The 23,575-nt window shown below is 37.3% G+C and overlaps 2 protein-coding genes across 3 annotated transcripts; one reads left to right on the forward strand and one right to left on the reverse strand.

The window, feature by feature from the left end:
* Positions 1 to 13: 13 nt before the first annotated feature.
* Positions 14 to 18,950, reverse strand: LOC113053416 (sacsin-like). The gene is made up of 8 exons (XM_026218413.1): positions 18,754 to 18,950; positions 15,086 to 15,147; positions 14,734 to 14,821; positions 14,513 to 14,624; positions 13,931 to 14,077; positions 11,451 to 12,885; positions 11,269 to 11,357; positions 14 to 11,193 (listed from the first exon to the last, which is right to left on the reverse strand). The coding sequence occupies exons 2-8, from the start codon at positions 15,118 to 15,120 to the stop codon at positions 344 to 346; spliced, it is 12,756 nt and encodes a 4,251-aa protein (XP_026074198.1). The 5' UTR covers positions 15,121 to 15,147; positions 18,754 to 18,950; the 3' UTR covers positions 14 to 343.
* Positions 18,951 to 19,485: 535 nt separating this feature from the next.
* LOC113053429 (zinc finger protein 239) lies at positions 19,486 to 22,336 on the forward strand. 2 transcript variants are annotated; one of them, XM_026218445.1, is made up of 2 exons: positions 19,486 to 19,799; positions 20,902 to 22,336. In XM_026218445.1, the coding sequence occupies exon 2, from the start codon at positions 20,938 to 20,940 to the stop codon at positions 21,952 to 21,954; it is 1,017 nt and encodes a 338-aa protein (XP_026074230.1). In that variant the 5' UTR covers positions 19,486 to 19,799; positions 20,902 to 20,937; the 3' UTR covers positions 21,955 to 22,336. The 2 variants fall into 2 exon arrangements, with proteins under 2 accessions (XP_026074230.1, XP_026074231.1); XM_026218446.1 differs by having other exon boundaries at positions 19,486 to 19,629.
* Positions 22,337 to 23,575: the final 1,239 nt, after the last annotated feature.

Raw genomic sequence — 23,575 nt, forward strand, 5'->3', positions numbered from 1 at the left:
CTGACACTGAACATTTTTAATTCTAAAGTGATGTTTAATGCACATCTCACAGACAATTTTATCCAAAGAAACTTACATTGCATTTAAGATAAACATTTTATTTCTTTCAGTCCCTGGGAATTGAACCAATGACCCTGCCACTGCTAATGTCATGTTCTACTGTTTCTACAAGAATGCCCATTATGGAATAATAAAAATGTTGCATTGAATATTAAGCAAAAGGATAACTAGACTCACAATTATGAATACATCATGATAAACGTTTAAGAATTTCCAGTATGCATGCTTGCAGTACTAAACAGATACAAATATGGAACATAAGTCAGTATAGTTCCAACATATTTCAAGAGATGTATTCTTCTATTTTTTCTAAAAGCTTTGTTGCAATATGCAATGCACTTCTGGCATTATTAACACCAAATTGTTTGTTTGGAATGTGAGGAAATTGGTGGTAGTTCGGATATTGAGTTTTTTTGCCATCAACACCAAGTTCAGTCAGTTGGCTCACAGTGCTTGGTAAAGAATCCAACTGTGAGCTGAAATGGGACACCTGTTGAGCAAGGCTTGTTATTGAGCAGTTGTTGGGCTGGTGTCCACATCCCCTGTACATCGCTGAAATCAGGGCTTTTTCCACAGCCTGATGCACTTTAAACAGACACCACTCTGAGCTTTCTCCTCCAGTGTCATTGTTAGCTGCTCTGATGTCACATTGAGCTTGTTCATACCAGCGTTTTGCCTCCTCTCTGTTTGGCCTTGGAGCTTCTCTGTGGTGTGACCAAAAGTTATAGTGCCTTCTAGAATGGTTCTGATAAAACCTCTCGCGTCCCCGTCTGTGGCTTCGTGCCTCTGTGTTCCACGTATCATAGAAATCTCGAAAGTCTCTCCAGTTTGAGGATGTGCTCTGTGCAGTTTTCCCTTGTTGTAGTTCCTCAATTCTGTTTTGCAGATATTTAAATGCCTCTGTGGCAAGTACTTCATTGCCAGGGTTTTTGTCTGGATGCCAGCAGAGGTAGAGACGTTTAAGGGCTTTTTGCTTGTCCTCGCTTGACATCTTCCAGATTTCGTTTAAGCTTTGGTCAATTTCTCTTTTGATCTCTTCTAATGTCCCAGGAAAGACTGTTTTGGGTGGAGGACTAGATGTCAAAATATGTTCTATATCTGTGCAAGTGGACCCTTTTGACGCAGATGCCTTCTTTTCTCTTTTAAATTGGTAAAGGTCAAGAGAGCTTACTTCAATGAAGTCATCGCTGCCAACTTGAATTTTATATCTGGCAGGAAATTGTCTTGCTTGTCCCGGTTGATCATCCACTCGCTCGATAACAATGGCGTATAAATATCCATTGCCCTTGCTGAAGCCAACATACTCTCCACTTTCAAAGTTGTTGAGGAAGTTCATATCAAGGCAGTCATGCCATTCTTCGGGTATATGGCATCCAGGTTTTGGTAAGGCACCGTGTCCTTCCTCCTTGTGGTCACTGCTATGAATGCCATATTTTGCTAAGGTTTTCTCAACATCCTCCATGTTATCAGACAGCAAAAGTTGTCCAAGGACTAGAAGACTTGAGGTGGTCAGACAGTTTTTCAGAAGAGCATTAATTTCTTTAGTAAGACACATATTAACTTCATTTACTACTTTGTGTGCCATGTCATCATTGTGTTTTAAGTAGAAACTGCATCCATTTTGCTGTTTTTTCACATAAACATCTGTTTCAGCCTTACTACCCTCAAGTGGCTCCAGGTTTAACAGAAGCTCAGTTTGAAGAGTTTTACAACAGATAATTTGAATTTTAGAAAAGATTTCTTCACACTTTTCTGCAGCTTCAGAGTGGGAAACACTGCCTTTGCTCTCTTCTCTGATTAGGCAGACTAGTCCATGAAGAAATTCATCAGAAGACAAGTGCTTGTCAAACCAGCCACCAAATTCACACCCTTCATAATCACAATATTGGACACTTGCTTCCTCCAGGTTTTCAGAAATTACATTCGAGAGAAATTTGGGGCGAACATGCTCAGGAAGGAACTGCAACAATGTTTGATGTTCATAGTGATCATTTCCAAGATGACAACAATTAAATTTTTCAAGCAGTTTCAGCTTGGTTTCCAGAGGTCCCTCGAGTCTTTCAGCTTGAAAGAAGGTGTCATTGAAAAACAAAGTGCAGGAATCATAGATTTTCCCATCTGTTGATGGAAGATAAAGCTGGTTGTTTGGGGAAAAAAAGGTTTTGTTCTGTTCCTTTTTCAACAGGCCAAACAGCTGCTGTACAACACGCTTCACAGTTTTCTGCTGATTTGCCTGAAGGCTGTCTTTGTCCGAGCTATCAGAATATATTTCCTGAAGAACAGTGCTGTATTGATTGATGGTAGGCCTTTCCTCTACACCAATTTTCTTGAAGAAGTCTTCAAATTTCATATACTTTGAGGGAATTTTGTACAAGTAAGGCCTAAACTCAGAGGCTTTATCTAGCACAAGTGCTGTCTGTTTGGCCTTCACAAGTGTCGTCTCATTTTCCACCAAAATAATGGGGTGGTCTGAGAACAGAGAGGCATCAAAATCTATCGACTGTAGGTAGGCATACGATTTGCTAAATACGTTTATTCTTATCTCCAACAATCTGTCTTTCTGGCATGGAGACCTACAGATATTTTTCAGATTAGCAGCCACTTCTCCTGGGGGTGGAGTCTCCAAGGCTCCAGCATCCTTCATTTTATTCATGTGATGTAGAGTGCAGTTTTCTAAGGGGAGGATTGGCATAGATGTCCATATCAGATATTGGTGATCACTGTCTCTGCCAATAAGTGATCCACTGATTGCAACAACCTCCCTTTCTTGAGCAAAGGCCTTGTGATAATCACAAAGCTCTTGCGGAATTTGCATTGGGAAGATGAATTTAATGTTAGCAACTCTGCTCAATAAATCAGACTTCTTGCCATTACTCTTTGATAAAACAGTCTTAAACAGCAGTTGTGATCTTTTTTTAAGAACATCTAAATGAATGTTGCCTCTAGATTCAGATTCAATTTGTTTTGCAAACTGAATGATTTCCTCATCAGACACTTCATGTTTTAATCCAAGTTCATTTAAGAGACAATATGCTTCAAAATGTTTATCTTGGAAAATGTCCCAAAACTTTTTTGGCACAAATCTCTCTTTTGGAAGCATTTCCTTGTAAAGGTGTATTTTTTCATCATAGAAGTATGAAGCCACCTGAAGAGAGCCTTGGATGTCTTGAATAACTCTGACATCTTTCAATGCAGAGACAATCCTTTGATCCACTGATCCAAGTTCCACTAACAACCGCATGAACTCAAGAAGCTTGCCCTCTTTCATCATGTGCACAGAGGGAAGAATAAACTGTACACAGAACTCCAAATCATCCAGAATTTGAATTTTTTGACATTCTGACAAATCTAAGTTCACCACGGTGTTCTTCAGGAAGATACTGTCACATCCATCGACGTTGTACAAATTTGGAAAGTTGTTCTGATGCTTAGAATTCAGAATGAATACCATTCTGTGTAAATCAATCCGTTTCCGTTTTCCAGATATTGACTCAAACAGGGGCAAGGACTTGAGCATCAACACATATTGACTCTTGTTATTGGAATCTCTGATCCCATGTTGTAAGAAGCGCTGAAGATCAGTGCGTTCCTCTTCTGATAGATCCTCAAACTGTGAATGTGCTACATGATAAACCTGCCCCAAAACAGCACTGCTCTCTCCTGTTTGCAAGAGTTCTTGATTCATATTGAGACGGAACTCTGGACTGAGATCCTTGAAAAAGACAAGGTCGATTTTCATGAACCCCAGTTTTATGAGAATGCACACTATTTTTTCTTTTTTATAATGAATCACTTTTGATATGTTGTTCATTGTTTCTAAGAAATGTGTGTTATTTTGACTGGGGCAGATGACTGGTAAGATAGGACTGTCACCAAAGTGCTTTTTAATCTCACTAAAGACATTCAGTTTTTCATTTTGGTAGCTTTTTTTTTGATCATCAAAAAAAGTCCACAATGTTTTCAGCCATTTGATTGTCTCTGAATCTGTTTTGTAGAGCTGACACCTTTGATCAGGTAATGACTGCCTGAGCAGTAGTTGGATTTCTGGTTTCAAATACGTTGCTGCTATGTCAATTGTTATGCCCTTAATAAACTTTCCATCATGCAGAATTTGGAAATGATTCACGTTGACAACCATATCTGCAAACATATCCTGGTGTCCTCGGAAAAGTCTGCTAAATCTTGATATCAGCTTTGGGGATTTAGAATCAAAGACTCTTAACATCTGATCTTCTGTGAGGAGAAGAGGAAGCCCATTGAGGTCTTGGACATTTTTCTCATTGACATTTTCCAAGCAGAAGCTCAAAAGTTTTGAACATCTTGTTTTGTCTTTAATAGATGTTTGGTTGATGGGCAAAGGCAAACCACTAGTTGTCTGGGAAGGATCGTTCAGTGATCTTTGCTTTAAGAAATTCATCACTGTTGAAGGACTGATTTCTTCCACATTCACACCAGCCAATTTGAAGTTGCAGTTTATTTCATGCATTGTCCAAGAAAATGGCACTAATTTCATCCCAGTGTCATCTAAAATTTCAAAAATTCCATAATGGTCCTCAGCTGTGAAATATGGGCAATTTTCTGAATGTGGTTCAGACACACTGCACCAGGTAACTGTGTATTTGTGTATTTGTGTATCTTGTAAGAGATGTGATGACTCAACAGGAACACTGTGTGCCGTGGGTATGACGGGAAGGTCTCGTTGGTTGATTGACCTATAGACCTCACGAATCATCTCATGCCAGACTTTGTCTATTTTCTGTGAAATGCATGGAAAGTATTTAAGGCAAGAAGACTCAAGCTCTGACTTGAGGAATACAAGAGCTTTAGGTGTATCTTTCTTCATGGCTGAACAAAGACGTAACAGGAGGTCAGCATAGAGTGGTGGAATGATTTTTATTTTCAGTAACTGGTTCCACTTAGTCTTCACACTATCACCATCCTCTTTCCACAAATCCCTTCTAGAAGAATCTACTTCAAAATTTGCATTCACGTGGACTGGTAAACCAGTTCCTTCAGGTAAAGGCAAAGAACAAAATGCCCTACCAGTAAATTTGTAGTTAAATGAGCTGCTCAAACATGCAGCCAGAGCAGCTTGAGGAACTTTGAAACAATCCTGCTTGTTTTTTTGCTCATAGTTTGGTTCTGAAAAGCCAAAAGACTCTGCAATTACCCACTCACTGTGATTAATTCCAGATGAGATTTGCAAGTCATAGCTGGTTTTGGATGGTTCTGCTGTTCCTGACACAAGGCATTCTTGAACATGTCTGTGAAAGTTTTCCTTGCTAACCATGCTCTTGGCTGTGAATTTCTTTTCAATAAGGAAATAACATTTTGGTTGTTTTCCATTTTCACAGATTTCTGAGAACTGTATTTTTGTGATGTGTTTCAAGAAGAGAATTAGTCCTTCAGGATCTTCTTTCAAGACATAGTAAAGTTCCTGCATGTCATGATTTGTTACTGTACGTCTAGATATTTCAGATTTTTCTGCCATTTTTTCTGTCCTGAGAGGGAGTCTGAACATGGTTCCAGAATTGAGTGCAAACATTTCTGGAAGAAAGGTATGGTAAACATCCGCAAAAGACTTTTTAAATTCATCTTCCATTGAAAACTTGCAGCCTGGGGACTGTTTTGTTACACCTTCCACATATTTTAGATTTGGATCTGAAATGCAGAGCCATTTGTCACCCGTCAGGATAGATGGACAGTCTGTTAGATGATACACTGAATTGAAGCCAAGTCCATATTTTCCAGTTCTTCCTAAACTCCCATGTTTTCCTCCTTCCCCTAACTGCTGAATACCTTGCAGGTCAGCATCAGAAAATGTTCTGTTGTTGTACACACATAGTGCCGGGCCTTGAGCCAGTTTCCATTTCTCTCCAAATATCTTTTCTGTCTTATGTTTTCTTTTGTCCCACACAAAGTGAATTTCTGTTGCCTCTGCATCATCAGCATTTTGAATGAGCTCTTTCAGAATATCCTTTTTAGATGGATATGCCTCAATTATATTTTTTATTCTGACAGTTAGTTTCTCGGTCTGTCCAAACTCTTTGGCATGAAGTGAAAACCCACCAACAAAATGTTCTTTCAGAGTATGGTGTCTTGTTGTCATAACACCAAAATGACAGGCCACAGGCCGAGGTATCAGCTCATGGGAGAACTTGACACCAGCTGAGACAGGCATCCATGGGCTGTCATTATATCTCAGCTCTTTAGAAGATGTCAGTACGCTTCTCTCATCAGGTATGAGACAGTTTGTAAGCTTTTCTTCTTTAATTTTGTACAGCCCATTCACGAGTATTGCAACACAGTTATGGAGGTCTGACTTGGAAAGAGGTTGAGATCCATATAAAGCCTTAATTTCCTCGAGTGCAGCAACAAATTGTTCTTTTGTGAATTGTTTTTTGACACCAATGCAGTCCCAGAGCCTCTCAAATTTGGAGAAGATGCCTGGCAGCACATATAGATATGGTTTCTTTTCAAATTCTTCACTTCTGGCCACTGCCTTCACATTTACAAAGTGGTCCTCAATGAAAATGAATGGAAATGATTTTGCATGGCCAATAATTGGATTGGGATCTTTCTGTTCCAACAAGTAATTGTTGAGATATGCATAGCAAGACTGAGCAATGTTGAAGACATCAGTCTTTTCAAATCCATTGCAGTATTGGTGTGCTTTAAATAGCTGCTGAAGCACCATCTCAACTGGTGGATTTGTCCGTACTCTCAGTTTCTGGAGAACTGAATCATAGCTATGTATTTGAAGGTTTGAATTATCAACTGTAAATCCTGTCATGCTTACTAAATTTCGGCAATTATTACTGTACACTTCAGAGGGTTTTTTAAGAACTGTTTTTTTCTCATTTTTCTGATCTACAGGAGCTAAGGCAGGAAGGAATGGTATTTGAGACAGTGTGTCCCAGAGCAGGGAATTTACATCTTCTTTGGAATCTTTCATTGACTCTATGAGACACTCAAGACATTTTTGACATTTAGATTCATCCTGCTGCCAAACACTGGATATCTTCCCTGCTCTCTCTATGATGTCTTCCAAAGGGAGGCGGTCACTCAGCATTCCCAAATCGGAAAGTCGTTGAATTCTTTTTGATGAGAGATAGTTATTTGCAGTTCCCTCAATAAATCGTCCTTCCTCAAGTTCATACAAACAAGCCACTTTGCCAGAAGGATTCACAAGTTGCTTAATAAATTGAAGATTCTGACATTTCTGTGTTGGAATGCAAGGATAACTTTTCAGTAGGTCATCAACAGCAGAATCATTCAAGTCGATGGCATTCAGAACAAGCACATCTCTGTTATGTGTGTCCAGAGCACTCAAGTTCTTAAACACAATGCTATAAAACTCAGGCCAGTCGATTGTTTTCTGTTTGATCATTTCCTTGAAGCCACAATGATTGAAACTGTCTCTTACCCATGTTGGGAGAGAAACAACAGAGGAATATGAAGCTCCCAAGCTCAAGAACACTTTTATGGCAATGTCTCCAACTGCTTGGTTCTTCTCAATTTTTGGATTCAGAAATCTTGCCTTGTCCATAGAACACCAATGATGTCCATTGCTAAGAAGATCCAGAGAAGTACCATTGTCATTCCTTGCAACTGCTGAGTAGAAGGACTCAACAAGAGGTAAAAATGCTTTGCTTACTCTCTCTACATTAGGCCAGAATGCATAGAAGGAATAGTTCTGGATATGTCCATTTTGGGCCATTTTCTTCAGCTCAAGCAGTGTTGTGATGTAAGCAGAGGTTACAGCATCTTTAAGTAAAGCTTTGTTCCACTCAGACTTTACTCCTTTTTCCCATAGGCCTTTCCTATTTGATGTGACTGCAAAAGTCCCATTCACATGAACTGGAAGACCTGTCTCAATTGAGAGAGGAAGAAAACAAAAAGCCTGGCCAATGAGGCTTTCATCAGGGGACCATGCATTAGTTTTTGCCTCTCTATGCAAAGGCACAGCTAAACCTCCAATTGGAAATGAAAACACATGCTCTTGATCATTTCTTTTCTGGAACATTTGCAAGGAATCCTGTGTTCCAAAACACGAGTACAAAAGCCAGTACTGTGTGATGGATCTCTCTGAGTGCTCCTGAACTATTTGAACAATGTGTGCTCTGTCTACATCAACAATTTTGTGGCATGTGATATCAATATTTCTGAAAGTGCTCTTGATCTCTTGGAGAAATGTATCATTCGAGACAGGAAAAGAATTCATGACTTTTCTGGATATTTTAAGAGGAGTCTGAATCTGATCATTTCTTGGAGGAGTTGATGCATTTTCAGGGACAATTTGAAGAGACAGAGATGTAATGCTTTTGAGAAATAGTAGGTGAGTTTGTGAGTTGTCAGTCAAATGATTTTTAAAACTCCTAATGCGATCTTCGTTGTATACCTTTGAACTTATCTCTGACTTGTTTGCCTCCTCCAGAGTGCGAAATGGTAATTTAATCAAGGTGCCATTATAGGATTTCTTGCTGTTTTGCACTGACAGGTCACAATCAAAAATGCTTTCATAGGACTTAAACTGTCCAGGAAACCTTTTGAACAGTCGTTCCTGGAATGGGTTGAGTTTAATTCCAGGGTTTCCATTGTGGAGAATGTGTTTTTCCAAATGGGTGATATTTGGATCAAGTATGAGAAGGGTATTTCCACTCAAAATTGAGGGAATATCACTCACATGGTAAACAGCATTAAATCCAAGCCCAAACTTTCCAATCATCTTAACATTGTTTTCCTTTGATGCTGATCCCACTTTGACAATGTTTCTCCAGTCTTTTTCTGAAAAGAGCTCGTTGTTGAAGATCCAAAGGCATGGTCCATTGCAGAAGGCCATTCCATCATCAATGAGGGTTTCAGGGGGGTCTCTATGTTTTCGGAAGTCAAGGAGGAATTTACATGTGGTTGCCTCCGCATCCTCAGCATTTTGAAGGAGTTCTTTGAAAATGTCACTTTCTTCATCATACTCTTTAAGAATGTTCTTAATTCTTTGAGTAATTGGTTCAGATTGCCCACATTGTTCTATGCCAAATAACTCTTGCTCTGCTTGTAGTTTTAAAATGCGAGTACTTAAGAATGGGACTTTCAACCATCTTGCAGTGAGGGGTTTAATTTCCTCGTGAATGACATAAAATTCCTCATTGTCTTGTTTCAGGTCATCTAGTGCTTCAGCACTAATGTCACAGAAGACTGTTTTGGACAAAGACTGGAGAGTAAATTTTTGGTCTTGTGCCATGACAGGCACAGGTGTGCAGTCCTTCAAAAGCTTCTCATTCTTACGTATCCAGTCAAGAATAGCAATTGACACTTCAAGTTCTGTTGAGTCACCATGAGGAGGACACCTGCTGTCAATTCTATGTTTTATGTCATGGAGTATGTTTTCTATCTCCTCATCAGACAGTGTTTTCTTCACACCAAATTTTATTAGCAAGTTTTCATATTGCAAAAACTCCTCAGGCACTTTCTTAATGTAAGGGCTTAGATCCAATCCAGGTGGATAGGATAAAACTATATCTCCTGGACAAACAAACTCACTGTTATTCCAGATCCAGGGAATACATTTTGTGTCCATTAAATCTTTGAAATTTCTCATGTTGTCCTGCATGAATTTATAGATACCGTGTAGCTTGGTTTTAAACTGAAAATCTGAATTTGGGTTTACCATTGATCTCAGTGCAGAGAGGTTCTCCAAGACTTTTTCAGCAGGAGGGGGCTCATAAAGTCCAAGACTGTTGCAGACATGTTTGTTTAGCTCAGAGGTAATTGGCATTACATATCCAACAATTAAAGAATACTTTGAATCTCTTACTTCAGCAGGCTTATACAAACCACGCTTTAGATTTCTACAGATGCTTCCATTCAAGAACTCTGGATTTTCACAAGGCAGCCACTTCCTTTGCATCAACTCTCCTATCTCCATCTTGTTGAATTTGGAAAGGAAATCATTCGCATTCAGTACTCGAACTAGAGTGTGTGCTTTTTTAAATGCCTTATCTGGTGAGTGACCACAAAGCTTTTCAATGTGATTTATGACTTGGAGTATGTTTGCTGTTGATAGTTCTTTTTGGTCTGTCTTTAAGCCGAGGCGTTGCAAACTCTGAAGCATTTCCTGAGTCTTTGTGTAAATAGGTGGGGGAAAGAAATCTCCTTCAAAAAGGTCCTGGAATGTCTTGTTTCTTGGATCAAAAACATTTGAGGCTTGTTTGCGTTCTCCATGAGTTGTCTCAATAAAATTGAGACCTTTTGTTTTTATGAACAGCTGCTGACTTTGTGAGAGTAGAATGCTACCATTATTCAGTATCCAGGTCATTATTGTCTGTTCCTCACCATTTTTGAAAGTGCCTGTCTTAATGCAGTCAACCAAATGAACAGCCACTTTAGCTGCATCCAAGAGTTCAATATTCAGAAGAGTCAAAAGTCTGCGATCAGCTTCATTTGCACACTGTACAAAGGTGTCAGGCATTGGCAGATCATTTGGAATGGCTGGATTGGTTGTTGAAACGACTGCTTGCTTTGATTTAACTGCAACATATTTCCCAGACATCATTTTGAAGATTGGCAACATTGAAAGTAGGTTCTGTTCAGCAACTGTGAGAGAATCCAAAGAAGAGAGGTACACTTTCAACTCCTCTCTTTCATGTGGTGAAGCAGAGGCAATGCCTTTGATGACCTGATCTCTGTTTGAGTTCACAATGACTTGTAAAACATTTCTTGGTGAGGCTGGAAGAACATAACTCTCAATGCAATTATGTCTAAGACACTCATCTCTTTTTATGACTGTACATCCCACCATTTTTAACACTTTCTGAACATTATTAGACAAGTTGGACCCTGTGCTACTCTGAAAGATCAAAGTTGTGTTACTCTGCAACCTAGCCAACAATACAGAATTGCCTGAACTCTGCAGTGGCTCCAGTGGTAATAAAGGCATGTTAATAAAGCTGCTTAACTCAATCCTTTCAGCGCTAAGAAAATTCCAGAATTCAGAAAGCCAGCTCTTTGGTGGATGATGATCTTCTGTTGTTTTCCATGTCACATGACCTTGGCTCACTTTCCAGTCCATTGGTAAGTGCTGCTTTGTGAGTGCAACAACATGTTGTGCATCCAAATTGATTATGTTGAATATGTCTGAAACACACACACAATGTTAATTTCATATTATTATAAGCATTCCCAATTAAATATATGAAACAATTTTCTTACTCCTTGTTGCTAGTTTCCTTAGCTGCATATTGCAAAATTGGCTCAGATCGTTGGGTAAAAACCTCTCTTTACAAAATGGCAGCAATGTTCTAAATAAATAAAGAAAAAAAAGAGATGACTATTGTGACAGCACAATATAAAGACACTGAATGATTCAGGTAGAAAAGAGACTCAAACTTTACCTTGGGAACTTCTCATTGTCAATCAAAACAGTCTTCTGCACTCCATTGCTAAATGAAGTGAAGGTTCCATCACTGAGAGGAAGAAGGGTAAGTCCTTCTAGCTCTGTGAACTTATCATCACTGAGAGCAAATTCAAGAAGAGAGTATTTGTCATCTTTACTGAGATTTCCAGCCTTACTTCTGCTTCTGCGAAGGACATCTCTAACATAAGATGGAGTCACCCATGACAAGGTATCACTTTTAGGGAAGATTTCTTGAACATCTTTCAAAACATGTTCTGGGACTGAGACCAGGTTCTCTCCTTCAGCAATCAATAATCTTGACACTGCAGACATTGTGTTTCTACATATATTGTTCACTGGAAAAACTGCCTCTGAGGGAGACACCCAGATTTTCTCATTATCAGCAAGGTGAAAGATCTTGTATTCAAATAGACCTTTCAGAGTATTTGTTGCAACTTCATGCCATCTCTCTTTATGTACGGTCTTCGATAGGTCAGGCCAAAGATTGTAAACAGTAGGGGAAGGCAAGGCTGAGATTTCTGATAACTGAATGGCATCTAGGATCATCATGAGATAGACATGGGGAAGAACATCTTTTGTGAGCAGCTCATTCCACACAGCAGACTCGTCATTCTTCTGATCCTCCTCTTGCCACTTGATGTACCTCCGATTGTCTGTCAGGCCAAAACAGGCATTGATGTGAATAGGAAGACCAGTTTTGTTTGGTTCATTATTTGGAAGTGGCAGAAAGCAACTTAGTCGCCCATTGCAAAGTGATCGGTCTTCATCTAATCGATATGCCGCATCAACTTGAGGGTAGAAGCTCAGCTTTTTAGCTAGAGAGTCAATCTCTGGTATATATCCCTGTTTCAGAAGGCAAGTTGTCACAAGCCACTTGGTCCTTGTTTCTACCATTTGCTGGCAAATCTGAGATACTGTTTTAAAACATGTTTTTCTGTCAAACGAATCCTTCTTGATATAAGAAAGGTCAGTGATAAAGTTATTTGACACTGAAACTTTGAGCCTATTGTGGCAGAGGCCATTGGTGTCAATATGCAGCAAAGTAATGGATGACACATTTCTCAGGAAAAGAAGACTGATGTCTGCATCAGCAATGAAACTGTCAAATAGCTGGGTAACTTTTCTGGAGTCATATAAGTTATCTGAGATCTCTGAAGCCTCATTACGCAGAGGGAAACGGAAGAGTGTCCCTTTGAAGTATTGCTCCTCGCTGATGACCTTCTCCCAGGAACAACTGTTGACTTGACTGACAATATTTTGAAAGGGCTGAAACTGATCTCTGAATTTCAAAAGGCTCTCCCTGTCCTCTTCATCATTCAAAGACCACCGATAGCCTTCTTCATCCTCTCCAAACATCTTCTTTTGTGGGTCAAAAATGGCTAGGTGTTCAGAACTGAAGACACCTGGCAGGTCTGTAAAAATCAATAAAAATGATTTCTAATATTTGTTAGCATCTCTAGTGTTGTACTAAAGCCCCTGTCAGAATCTGACACCCAATGTACCCTGATGGCCAGTTATTTGTAAAAACTGATGTTGCAGACAGTCAGGTCAATGCAATCAGATTGTTGATAATACACTAATCAGGATGCACAAATTCTGGCCAATACAGATATTACATTTATTTTTATCCTAAAATTAGTACTTTGAGTTAATTTAAGGATCACAACAACGCAATAAAGTTTAAATTCTTGCTATTAATAAACCATTAACTATGACTAATAAATAAACTTCTATTTTGCTGCTTATTAATAGTTAGTAAGGTAGTTGTTAAGTCTATGCATTGGGTAGGATTATGGATATAGAATATGGTCATGTACAATAAAAGCTTTATACATACGAATAAACTGACAATATGTTAATAATAGGCATGAAAACGAACAACTATTTAATAGTAAGAATGGGTCCCTTTACTAAAGTGTTTCCCAATAAACAGTTTGGAGATTGGCTAAATACTGTATATAATAGTGTTATTAAATGCATGCTATTTTTAGTGTTATTAACTTGGATGATGAGTGTTAGATGTTGGAAAATAATAGATAATAGTAATAATCGACTAACCATTAAAAAAAAGTTACTGTAATCTGTAAAATTGTGTATTTCTGTCGTGATACCTAATATTGATATTGATAAACATGTATCCTACCCTCTGACAATTAAACAGTAGAGGAGAATTCAAAAGGAAAATTATTGTTTACAATATTACAATATTATCATTCTGCCAAGCTACGATAGCATGCTAACAATTAGAAGGCTGAAGATACAAAAAAGGTGACATTTCATTTGATCAGCAGTAGGTTACATAATGTGATATATAATTAAAAAATATATATTTAACTGACATAATGTGATGTTAACACTTCATAAATAATCAAGCAATATTGTAGGATTTCTAATCAGCAGGCACTAATACACCTAATAAAGTTCTATGATTAGATCTGGTTATTTAGCATATTTCACCTGTAATATGATAAACAGAGTTGAAACCGATCCCAAATCTCCCAACTTTTGTTGGGTCTTCCTGCTTGATGCTTCTGCCGACTCTCTGAATACCCTCCCAGTCTTCCTCTGTAAAGGCTGCATCATTGAAGGCATAGAGAGCAGGTCCTGCCAGATCAACGTTACAAATGGTCATACAAAAATGATCAAACAAAATACTTTCAACATTTAGTCTTTTGTATAGTAAAGAATTTCAGTATAGTCCTAGCAGATGAAAATGAATCGTATCTCCAATACTGTCCGTACTCTATGCACTTATTTGCAGCCTATTTTCTTAGGACTAAACAGTGATTTTGACCTATAGTTTAGGATATCTGTGATACAGTTTGAGTACAATTAAAGCACAAATCTCAGTTATTAATTGCAATGTGTTAACTAAAATTATTAACTAAAATTTAGAACTAAAACAATAAATAAAATAAAACTTGAAATCTTCATTGTTGTAACATATGAATGATTTAGACTATAACTAGAAGACTAATGCATTACCCCTATAGTGTAAAATCCATTGTTGCAGGCTGTAAAATAATTTTGTTTAAATACCTTGATATTTTCCAAGCTCTTCCGTCCACAGGCTGTGATTCTCATAATGTCTCTCATCATGAATAAACACCACAGTTGAAGCTCCTGCATCATCTGCATTCTGGATCAGCTCCTGATATATTATAAGATAACTGTTATTGACTGATGAGATATAAGATGCATAGATTTGATGCACATTTATTCATGCAATGTGTAAAGGTATTTATTTATTTATTACCTACCTTCAGTATTTGTCCCCCATCTGGGTACCTCCTCAAAATTTCTTTCAAGTAATCAATGAATGGTGGGGATGTAGCACCAAATTTATTTCTACATCGAACAATGTAAAGTTTATCACAAACTGCACGAAATGCATACAAATCAAACTCAAGGTTCAATGTGTAACAGATAAAGTACAAACTTAGATTAATGCTAGTCAATTGTTAGTATGCTTGGGATTATTTGTAAAATATATTAGTCTTATTACTGAATTTTTCTCATAAACTCCTAAATACTTTCTGAACTTTCAGTTTAATTTGAATCAGATATTAATTTCGCTTAAACATAAAATATGCAGTGAATAAAATCACTTACTTCTTTTTCTTCTTTTGCTTTGATGCTGAACTCATTGTCTTTCTTTTACAGTCTCCTGTGTACTAAAAAAAAAAGAAAAGAAAAAAAACTTTTACAAATCTTAAAAGATGCATTCCTTTGAACAGATGTTCTTATTCCATTTCCATTGTTCTAATATTTTTTTAGCTTCAAAACAGTTCACCTGGCAAAATATTAATAATTAAAAAAATTTAAAAGCAATTATTTTTGGACCAAAATGTATTTTTGATGCTTCAAAAAATTCTAACTGACCCTCTGATGTCACATGGACTACTTTGATGATGTTTTTCTTACCTTTCTGGACATGGACAGTAGACCGTACACACAGTTTCAATTGAGGGACTGAGAGCTCTCGGACTAAATCTAAAATATCTTAAACTGTGTTCCAAAGATGAACGGAGGTCTCATGGGTTTGGAACGGCATGAGGGTGAGTTATTAATGACATCATTTTGCTATTTGGGTGAACTATCCCTTTAAATAGCCATTATTGCACAATAAATTTGTTATATTAATGAACCAAGGCTAAAGCCTTGCATTTAATGTGCAATATATATTTTTATTATTATTATTGTTTCACTAAATACATTTTGGAATCTGGCTATGTTAAATAGCCATTACAATAAATGTATGTTAATGAACCTGTTATTGTGAGTTTTATTTGACAAAAATGCTTTAACTTACAGTAAACAAATAGTGAATTGAATTTCACATCAAATGCTCTAATTTACTGTCAAATGTATAGCAGTACATGTAAGTTCATTGTTGCTCTTGTAATTTCACTTGAAAAGTTCATTTCACTTTCAGTTCTGAGAGCTGAGGTGTACAATTTGATTTTCTCAAATACATCAAGGTAAGTGCACAAATGTCTCTCAAACACACACGCTCTCTCTCTCTCTCTCTCTTTCTCTCACACACACACACACATACACACACAATATAATATGCTGTTATACTCCATATAGCTTCATATACAAGTCAGAAACTAAGCTTTTTTTGCACAGGCCTATCAAAAGGGTTAATGGTCCCACCTAGTGATCAACTGTAAAAATAACACATTTTACCTCTTCCCAAAAGGGAAAACCACAATCAATCAAGAATGCATGATTATATGGTGTCATGGCTTTGCAATCAAAAAATGTCATTATAATGGAAGTCAATGGGGCAAAAACAGCCACTAAACAACAAATGAGGGAGAAAAAAAATTAAATCTAATGCTACACAAAAACTAAACATGCATTAAAGCCAATGTTGCTACTAATCTTTGACATGCCCAAGACTGTTATAAAAAAGAAAAAAATCCAGCCACAATTACTTTTGTATTGAAAATAAGTCATTCTGTGTGTCTTTTTCCCCCAAATCAGTGACAGCATTTATGAACTTGGCAATTAAAGAGTTAAAATCTTGGATTTTTAAAAAACTTTTGTAGTTTTGATCAGGACTGAAGTTGATTTACAGATTTATGCAAAAATAATTAAAAAAAAAATGAATCTGACACATTTTTACAGTATTTTAAATGAGTGGATGCTTTCATCCCGAACATAACCTAAGGGTAGTGAATTTGAACAATGCACAAGGGTTAATTGAAACTGTAAATTTGTGTGAAAAGGAATAAAAGGTGTCAGAGTTTTACTGCCTCTAGTGTTCATTTCTTTTAGAAAGTGCAGTGATATGTACTTATTGGCAGGGCCGCGTTATCATAATGGGCAACATGGCTGCAACGAAGAATCATGAAGAATCCTCTGCGAGGGGGACGACGGCAAATCAGTCGAATGCAGGGATATGATTACTGATCGTAAGCACAACATCCAGCAGGGCTTGCAACATTTCAAAATACCTGGTAGCACTTCGGGCAGGTACTCTTGAAGCCCAAAATTATTTAACTAGCCCAAATAATAAAGACATTTTTTAACACAGAAAATCAGATAGGAGTGTAATGTCAATCAAAAAATATGTTTAATACACAAATATCAACAAATATGAAGCAAATAATTGTTTTTAACTAGTTAAAGGGTATCTGCAGAATAATAATAATTTAAAAAAAATTATCAATTAAGGCCATTTTAAGAGCCACAAAAGTAAAATGAACACTGTAGGAGTGGTGTTGAACAATGTCTATGGTAACATACAGTATTGAGCCATAAAATTACATGATTTACAGTTCAGTTACAGGATCTCACAAAACAGCGTTTCAGCCTTTAGACCGTTTTTATGAAAAGGGATAAATATAGAGAACCATCTCAAAAGAACTATTCATTCAACAATCAGATAACTATTCCATGCAAATTTTGTTCTTTTGCTTCAATTTTTTATTTTATTTTTTGCAAGTTTTAGGTATATATTCCTAGTTTTATTTTGTTTTGCTTCTCTAGTCATACTTTTTCACATTAGGTTTTATTTAGCCTCTTTTTTGCTTCTAGTTCCATTTATTATTTTCTCTGTTGTGCCATACTGTGTTACCTTGCGTCTTGTCCATTGTGAGTCTTGTGTTCATTCCTGCCCCTCCCTGTATCCAGACATTTCATGGACATTGACTCTCACTGCCTGGAAGCAAGACTGGTGTATCTATCTGATATACTTAAGCGGCAAGCCTCTGCCTCCACCTAGAAGCAAGTCTGGTTCTACATCTGAGAAATCTGGTTTCTGCCTGGTCTTCCCTGCCATTATCCTGCTTGGTACTCCCTGTTCCTCCCCAGCCCTTGAGCCTGTTGTGAGCCAGGACTGGTCTCAGTGGTCACGCTCCTTGCCTGTCGTCTGCCCTTCCCTGCTGTTTGCACTGTTTCTCCTCACTCTCCTTGCTGTGCCCCGTCTTGTCAATAAAACACCATCACTACACATTCTGCGTCCGGGTCCTCTCTTTTGCACATCCCTAATAATATATTTCTTCATTTCTTGTTTCAAATTTAGCTAGAAAATAAATTTGAGTTGAAGAGGAGTTAAAAAAGTATAAACTCCTAGATACACTGTTTCTCTTTTATCTGCTTAAAGTTACATATATGTCATTTATTCACCTGTGTAAGACATAGTTTACCCCAAAAAATGTCATTTACTTACCCTCAAGTTGTTCCTAACCTACATGAGTTTCTTTCTCCATAACATAAAAGAGGATATTTTGAAGAATGTTGGTAACCAAACAGTTGATGGTAGCCATTGACTTCCATAGTTCATATTTTTTTCAAATCATGTCAATGGCTACCATCATCTTTATTGTTAACATTCTTCAAAATATCTTCATTTGTAATCATTGTATATTTTGTTGTATATTTTCTTTATTTTATTTGTAGGTTATTTTTTAAAGACATACATTGATATATTTGTATGTTTCCCAGAAGACTATAGAATATAAAATCACTTGTGGACTATATGAAAACGTGTTACCTAGCATATCAGATGCTAAATGAACGAATGAATGAATGAATACAATAAAATAAAAATATAATAAAGCCACATATTGCAGAACTCCAAGCCAAACTTTTAAACTGTATGAATGGAAGTATAAACGACCAGCGTGCTGTAGTTGTTTGCTTATGCATTGCATCAGCCAAAATAGAATATTGTTATTTTATATTAAATATTAGCCTATATTACTAAATATTAATAAAACAAAAAATTACATTCCAAAAACTCGTGTAACTTCGAGGTTATCTCCTACCTTTAATGGTCCTTACAGGTGATGATGCTCCTTCCACGCGCATCCGCAGAATGAAAGCAAAGCGATCAGAAAGGCACAGTTAAAGCCTCTCAGTGCGCACAGTTTGAACTGATTCACGCTAAACAGGCTCTTTCCAGAGAAAGGAAACATAAGGGCTTCTCTAGGTTTCCGTTCTACTGAAATGGCCTGTTTTGCAAAAATGAAACTTACCCTCCCTCTTCACTCGAAATTCAATGAATGAATCCGGAAAACGACTGTTTTCACACAGAGTCTCTCCGAATGTAACTTACAGAACTCTCAAAATAATTGTTGCAACAGCCATAGCCTACTTGAAAACAAAACAAAAAAAAATATTATGCTACGCATCTTTGGAAGACTTTGCATTTTTAATCAAACAATCAAGCATTTAAAAACATTACATGTTTTTTTTTTTTCCGTTAAACGTTCAGTTAAACGTCAGTATGGCGAGGGTGATGATGACACTTAGCCTTCATGACTAGAATCGAAAGAAAACACCTGAACAGAAATAATAATAATAATAATAATAATAATAATAATAATAATAATAATAATAATAATAATAATAATAACCATCACCATCATCATTATCATATGAACAGGTCTACTATAGGCATTTATATTAATATTAAGGCATTTAAAGCTACATAAGTAAACAATTGTAAGTAATGTTCTTTCCGTTAAACAACTTTTATTTTGACAGCATGACAGGCTGCTTGGGCTACTCTTCAACGGAGGAGAGGAACTGATTTCCCGAGATGGGTACTTGGGATTTCCCTAGCTTTGATTACAGTGCCAGTGATAACGCAGCATCGCTGTCAGTTTATGTGGCTTTCGCAAAAACCTGAAGATGCTCATGTGCGTACATTATATATCGCAATTCTACACTAATGTCTGTTCATCTGCGGTGATTTAGCGTAGAACCACGCGGAGAATCTGAAGCGAGTAGCTATATATGCAGTGTAGCAAACTAAGATATATTAATAAAAACTGAAGTTTTGTTTTTGGAGGAAACGGTGATGAAATGGGTGAGTGTGCATGTTTCCAATTGTTCGGACATTGCGTGATCACGAACGGGGTGAACGCAGGACATGAGGAAATCTATCAGCCCTGTCCTCAAAAGTTTCCTCTTTTTAACTCACCATTACGTCACATTCATTTTTGCTTGTCTTGTTATTACGTTTGTATTCTCCAGTTTTACAAACACTTTAGTTTTTTTTTTTTTTTATATAAAGCGCATATTATACATGTATATTGCTTTCATCTAGAAAAACCAGATGATAATAGCTTATAAAACATACTATAACTTTATATTGCGGAGGTCAGCTAGTTTTATTTATATTTTATACATCTCCTTCCTGGAAAATTGTCTCACTGTCATCAGGCAACCAAAGTATGTTCAAATAACAGCAAACAATCACAGCTGAGGATGTTCTCATGTAACATCCTCAAATAAATGTCTGTAGGCTACAACAGTTCACACACCCTCCGACCTCGAGCTGTGATATCAAACACAGCAGACCAGGAAAAATACATTTCACCCTTTTAATAGGCTTGCATAAAGTTTAGGCCCTGGTTAAATATCTGTTAGGCCATATGATAGCATATTTGCAATTGAATAATATTAATATTTAACTGTAAACATTTATATTATAGTTCTATAATTTGTTTTGCCTTTTCCAGCTGCATTTTAACAGAAACAAATTAAATATTGCGTCCATTCCATCCATTCTTATAAAATGTGTGTATTTGAGTTGCATACAGTAGTAAATAATTGATCAAAACATCTGTGTTCCATTGTTTTTTATGTTTATTTAGAATAAATGTGTGGACATTTAGCCTTCTTTGGACCGCCACTCAATAATGACCTTGAATTGCACCTGTAATAAATGCTGTAAAATAAAAAATGATGTAAAAAATGATTTCACTTAGAAATTGAATCAGTTTCACAAGTTATTATAAGGAATTAGCAAGTAACACATTAAATGTGAAATTAGAAAGTGGAAGGTCTGCAATATATTTATTTGGTAAAAAAAAATGTTTTTATTTCAATTATATGTAATTAGGTTAGTGTTGATTAAGTGTTTAATCAATCTAAACTAAACGACTTTTTTTTTTTTTTGTCATTAGGTGTGATGATTTTTGTTCAGCTCTGAGTCGTCCAATATGTCTCACTCTTCCAAGCCTCGATCCCACCCTTGTGGCCCTTGCGACAAGTCTTTTTCCCGGATATCGATGCTCACCAAGCACCAGCAAGTGCATACTGAAGACAAGCCCTACAAATGCCTCTACTGTGACAAGTCTTTTACTCTTTCTTCTCGTCTGGTTCTACATAAACGAACCCATGCAGGGGAGAAGCCTCATACCTGCCGGCTTTGCTCCAAGACCTTCATCTCGTCGGCTCACCTTGCACTGCACCTGCGCTCACACACTGGAGAAAGGAAGTATAAATGCAGTGTGTGTTCAAAAATGTTCACGCAGTCGTCCCAGCTTATGCGCCACAAGACCACCCACGCCGGCGAGAAACCCTTTAAATGCTCAGATTGCAATAAATGCTTTAGCCGTGCCTCAAACCTAAAAACCCATCAAAGGCTCCACACTGGTGAAAAACCCTTCAAATGTACACAATGCGAAAGAGCTTTTACGCAAAAAGCTGGACTTATTGTACACTTGCGCTTGCACACAGGTGAGCGCCCTTTTAAGTGTGAGAAATGCGGCAAGGCTTTCCGCACGTCAGCCCACCTGCTTAACCATCAGGCTTTGGAGCAGGGCGAGGGCAGGTACATATGTGTCACGTGCCACAAGGGTTTCAGGTCTGTGTCCATGCTAAAACAACACAAGAAAAGCCACCAGGGCAGCGGGATGCTGTGTTGCAGCGTGTGCTCGGGGGCCTTCGCTCGTTCCTCTTATCTGCAGCTGAAACTGCACTTACAAACCAGAGAGAAGCTCTTCCATTGCAAGGTGTGCAACAAAATCTTCGTGAAGATGTCCACTTTTGAGAAACACTGCACAAAACATCAGACAGGGGTGGACGAATGTGAGGATGAGGAGGTAAAAGAGGAAGATTCACATGATCCCCTGTTTGAGCTGCATACTGTTGTATCCCCAACACCGTCGACGTCAGAAGTCAACACACGCTCCAAAACAAGAGCCAAAACTAAGACTACAATGGAAAACTCATAAGAATGTACAGGCAAACTTTTTATAACATTTATTCAGTGCCTTTCTGTATTTATGATGTATGATATAAATGCTATATACTTTCATCTGCTATAAATGAATAATGATAATTCTCTGTATGTATACAGTACAGACCTGTAGACCTGTAGACCTGTAGCGTTTTACATTAAAGTTAATTTAATTCTTTTTTTTTTTACAATCATACTTATCAAAAAGTGGCAGAGCTTTGAAGATGCCAGGTATGTGTCATTTCAAACTGAATTGAGCATTGTCTTTTGAATTTCTATTCTATTCCAGAATTCTTTAATTCGAACAGATTTAAAATGCGCCCTAAATATTTTTATGTAGTTTATATATTGTATTATATAAAATAAATGTACTTTTGTGAACCAGGGTGGAGGAATACTTATTTTCTAAATTGAATTTTATTTCATTACAATTCTGTCAATTCTAATCTGAATCCCTCACAATCTTCAACAAACAACTGAAAACTCGTTAAAAAAAGAAAAGCTATGCCTTCACTTTTTCTATTCTTTGACCATCCTTTATCTCTTCCTGTCCCAGCTTTTACTATTTTGAACGATGCCTGAAACCTTGTATAATGGGGCACTCCTTGTGTTTATTGCCATCATAAGATAAATTGCTTGTTGTATTCCACATCTCCAAATTGCTTTGGATAAAAGTGTCTGTCAAATAATCTGCCTTTTTTTTTTGCAGAATATCAGACCTGCTCACAAAATTTAGGCTTTACATAATCCCAGAACAGACGTTTGGGGGGAGTGTGGAAAACAGATGTCATTCGCCCTGCACAGTGTATAATCAAAATAATTTAGAAATTTACACTTTAAGGTCAAGAAATTGCATATGTGGAGATCAAAATTAGAGAACACCTTAAATGTCCTAAATTGTCACTGCTTTGTGCAATTTAAAGTTATCCCAACAGGAGTAAAAGGGCAGTTTTTAAGCATATTTCATAAACTGTATTTTAACATAAACTTTAATGAGATATTTGGAAAAGAACTCTAATCAAAATTGGAGTACACACTTACAGATACCTCCAAGTTAATGGTGTTAGGCACCTAGTGCTAACTTCCTTAATTATGTGACAAACCCTATTTTACTGGCAGCATTGCACCCATTTTTACTAAGATTGCAAGATGTCCGACCATTCTAAAGTGATTGAAACCCTGCAACAGGAGACTGTCAAGATGAAGGCCAAAGGGATAACCCTTTTAGCCACTCTTTTAGATGGTCATTCCAAATCTGTTATTTCCTGAATATTGCAGCTTTACAATGACACCAATTCATTGCCCCAAACCACATAACCAAATAAGAAATGTCCAAATAAGAAAAATGCACGAGAAGACAGACAATGTGGAGGCTCTCAATGGGGAATTGGTTCAAAACTGCAGCTGGAATTGTTCACCAGTTCAGAGCTGAACAGGGTAAAGATCTGTCTTGGCAGGTTTAAGACAAGTCGGTCTGAAAGAACACAGCAGAAAGCCTCTTATCAGCAGAAAGAATCAAAAGGCTACACTCGCGTTTACTGAGGAGCATGTTGTGTTCTTATCAGAAGAAAAAATCAAAAGGCTACACTCATGTTTACTGAGGACCATGTTGTGTG

The sequence above is a fragment of the Carassius auratus genome, chromosome 34 (genome assembly GCF_003368295.1).
Source record: "Carassius auratus strain Wakin chromosome 34, ASM336829v1, whole genome shotgun sequence".
NCBI lineage: Eukaryota > Metazoa > Chordata > Actinopteri > Cypriniformes > Cyprinidae > Carassius > Carassius auratus.

Bases quoted from the DNA above. Each gene is read 5' to 3' on its own strand.
- LOC113053416 (XM_026218413.1), bottom strand. From the start codon at position 15,120: ATGAGTTCAGCATCAAAGCAAAAGAAGAAAAAGAA. The intron at 14,078-14,512 runs GTATTTAAACAA...TTGATCTGGCAG, and splicing joins AGAGCTTGGAAAATATCAAG to GACCTGCTCTCTATGCCTTC. The intron at 12,886-13,930 runs GTGAAATATGCT...TGATTTTTACAG, and splicing joins CTCTGTTTATCATATTACAG to ACCTGCCAGGTGTCTTCAGT.
- LOC113053429 (XM_026218445.1), top strand. From the start codon at position 20,938: ATGTCTCACTCTTCCAAGCCTCGATCCCACCCTTGTGGCCCTTGCGAC.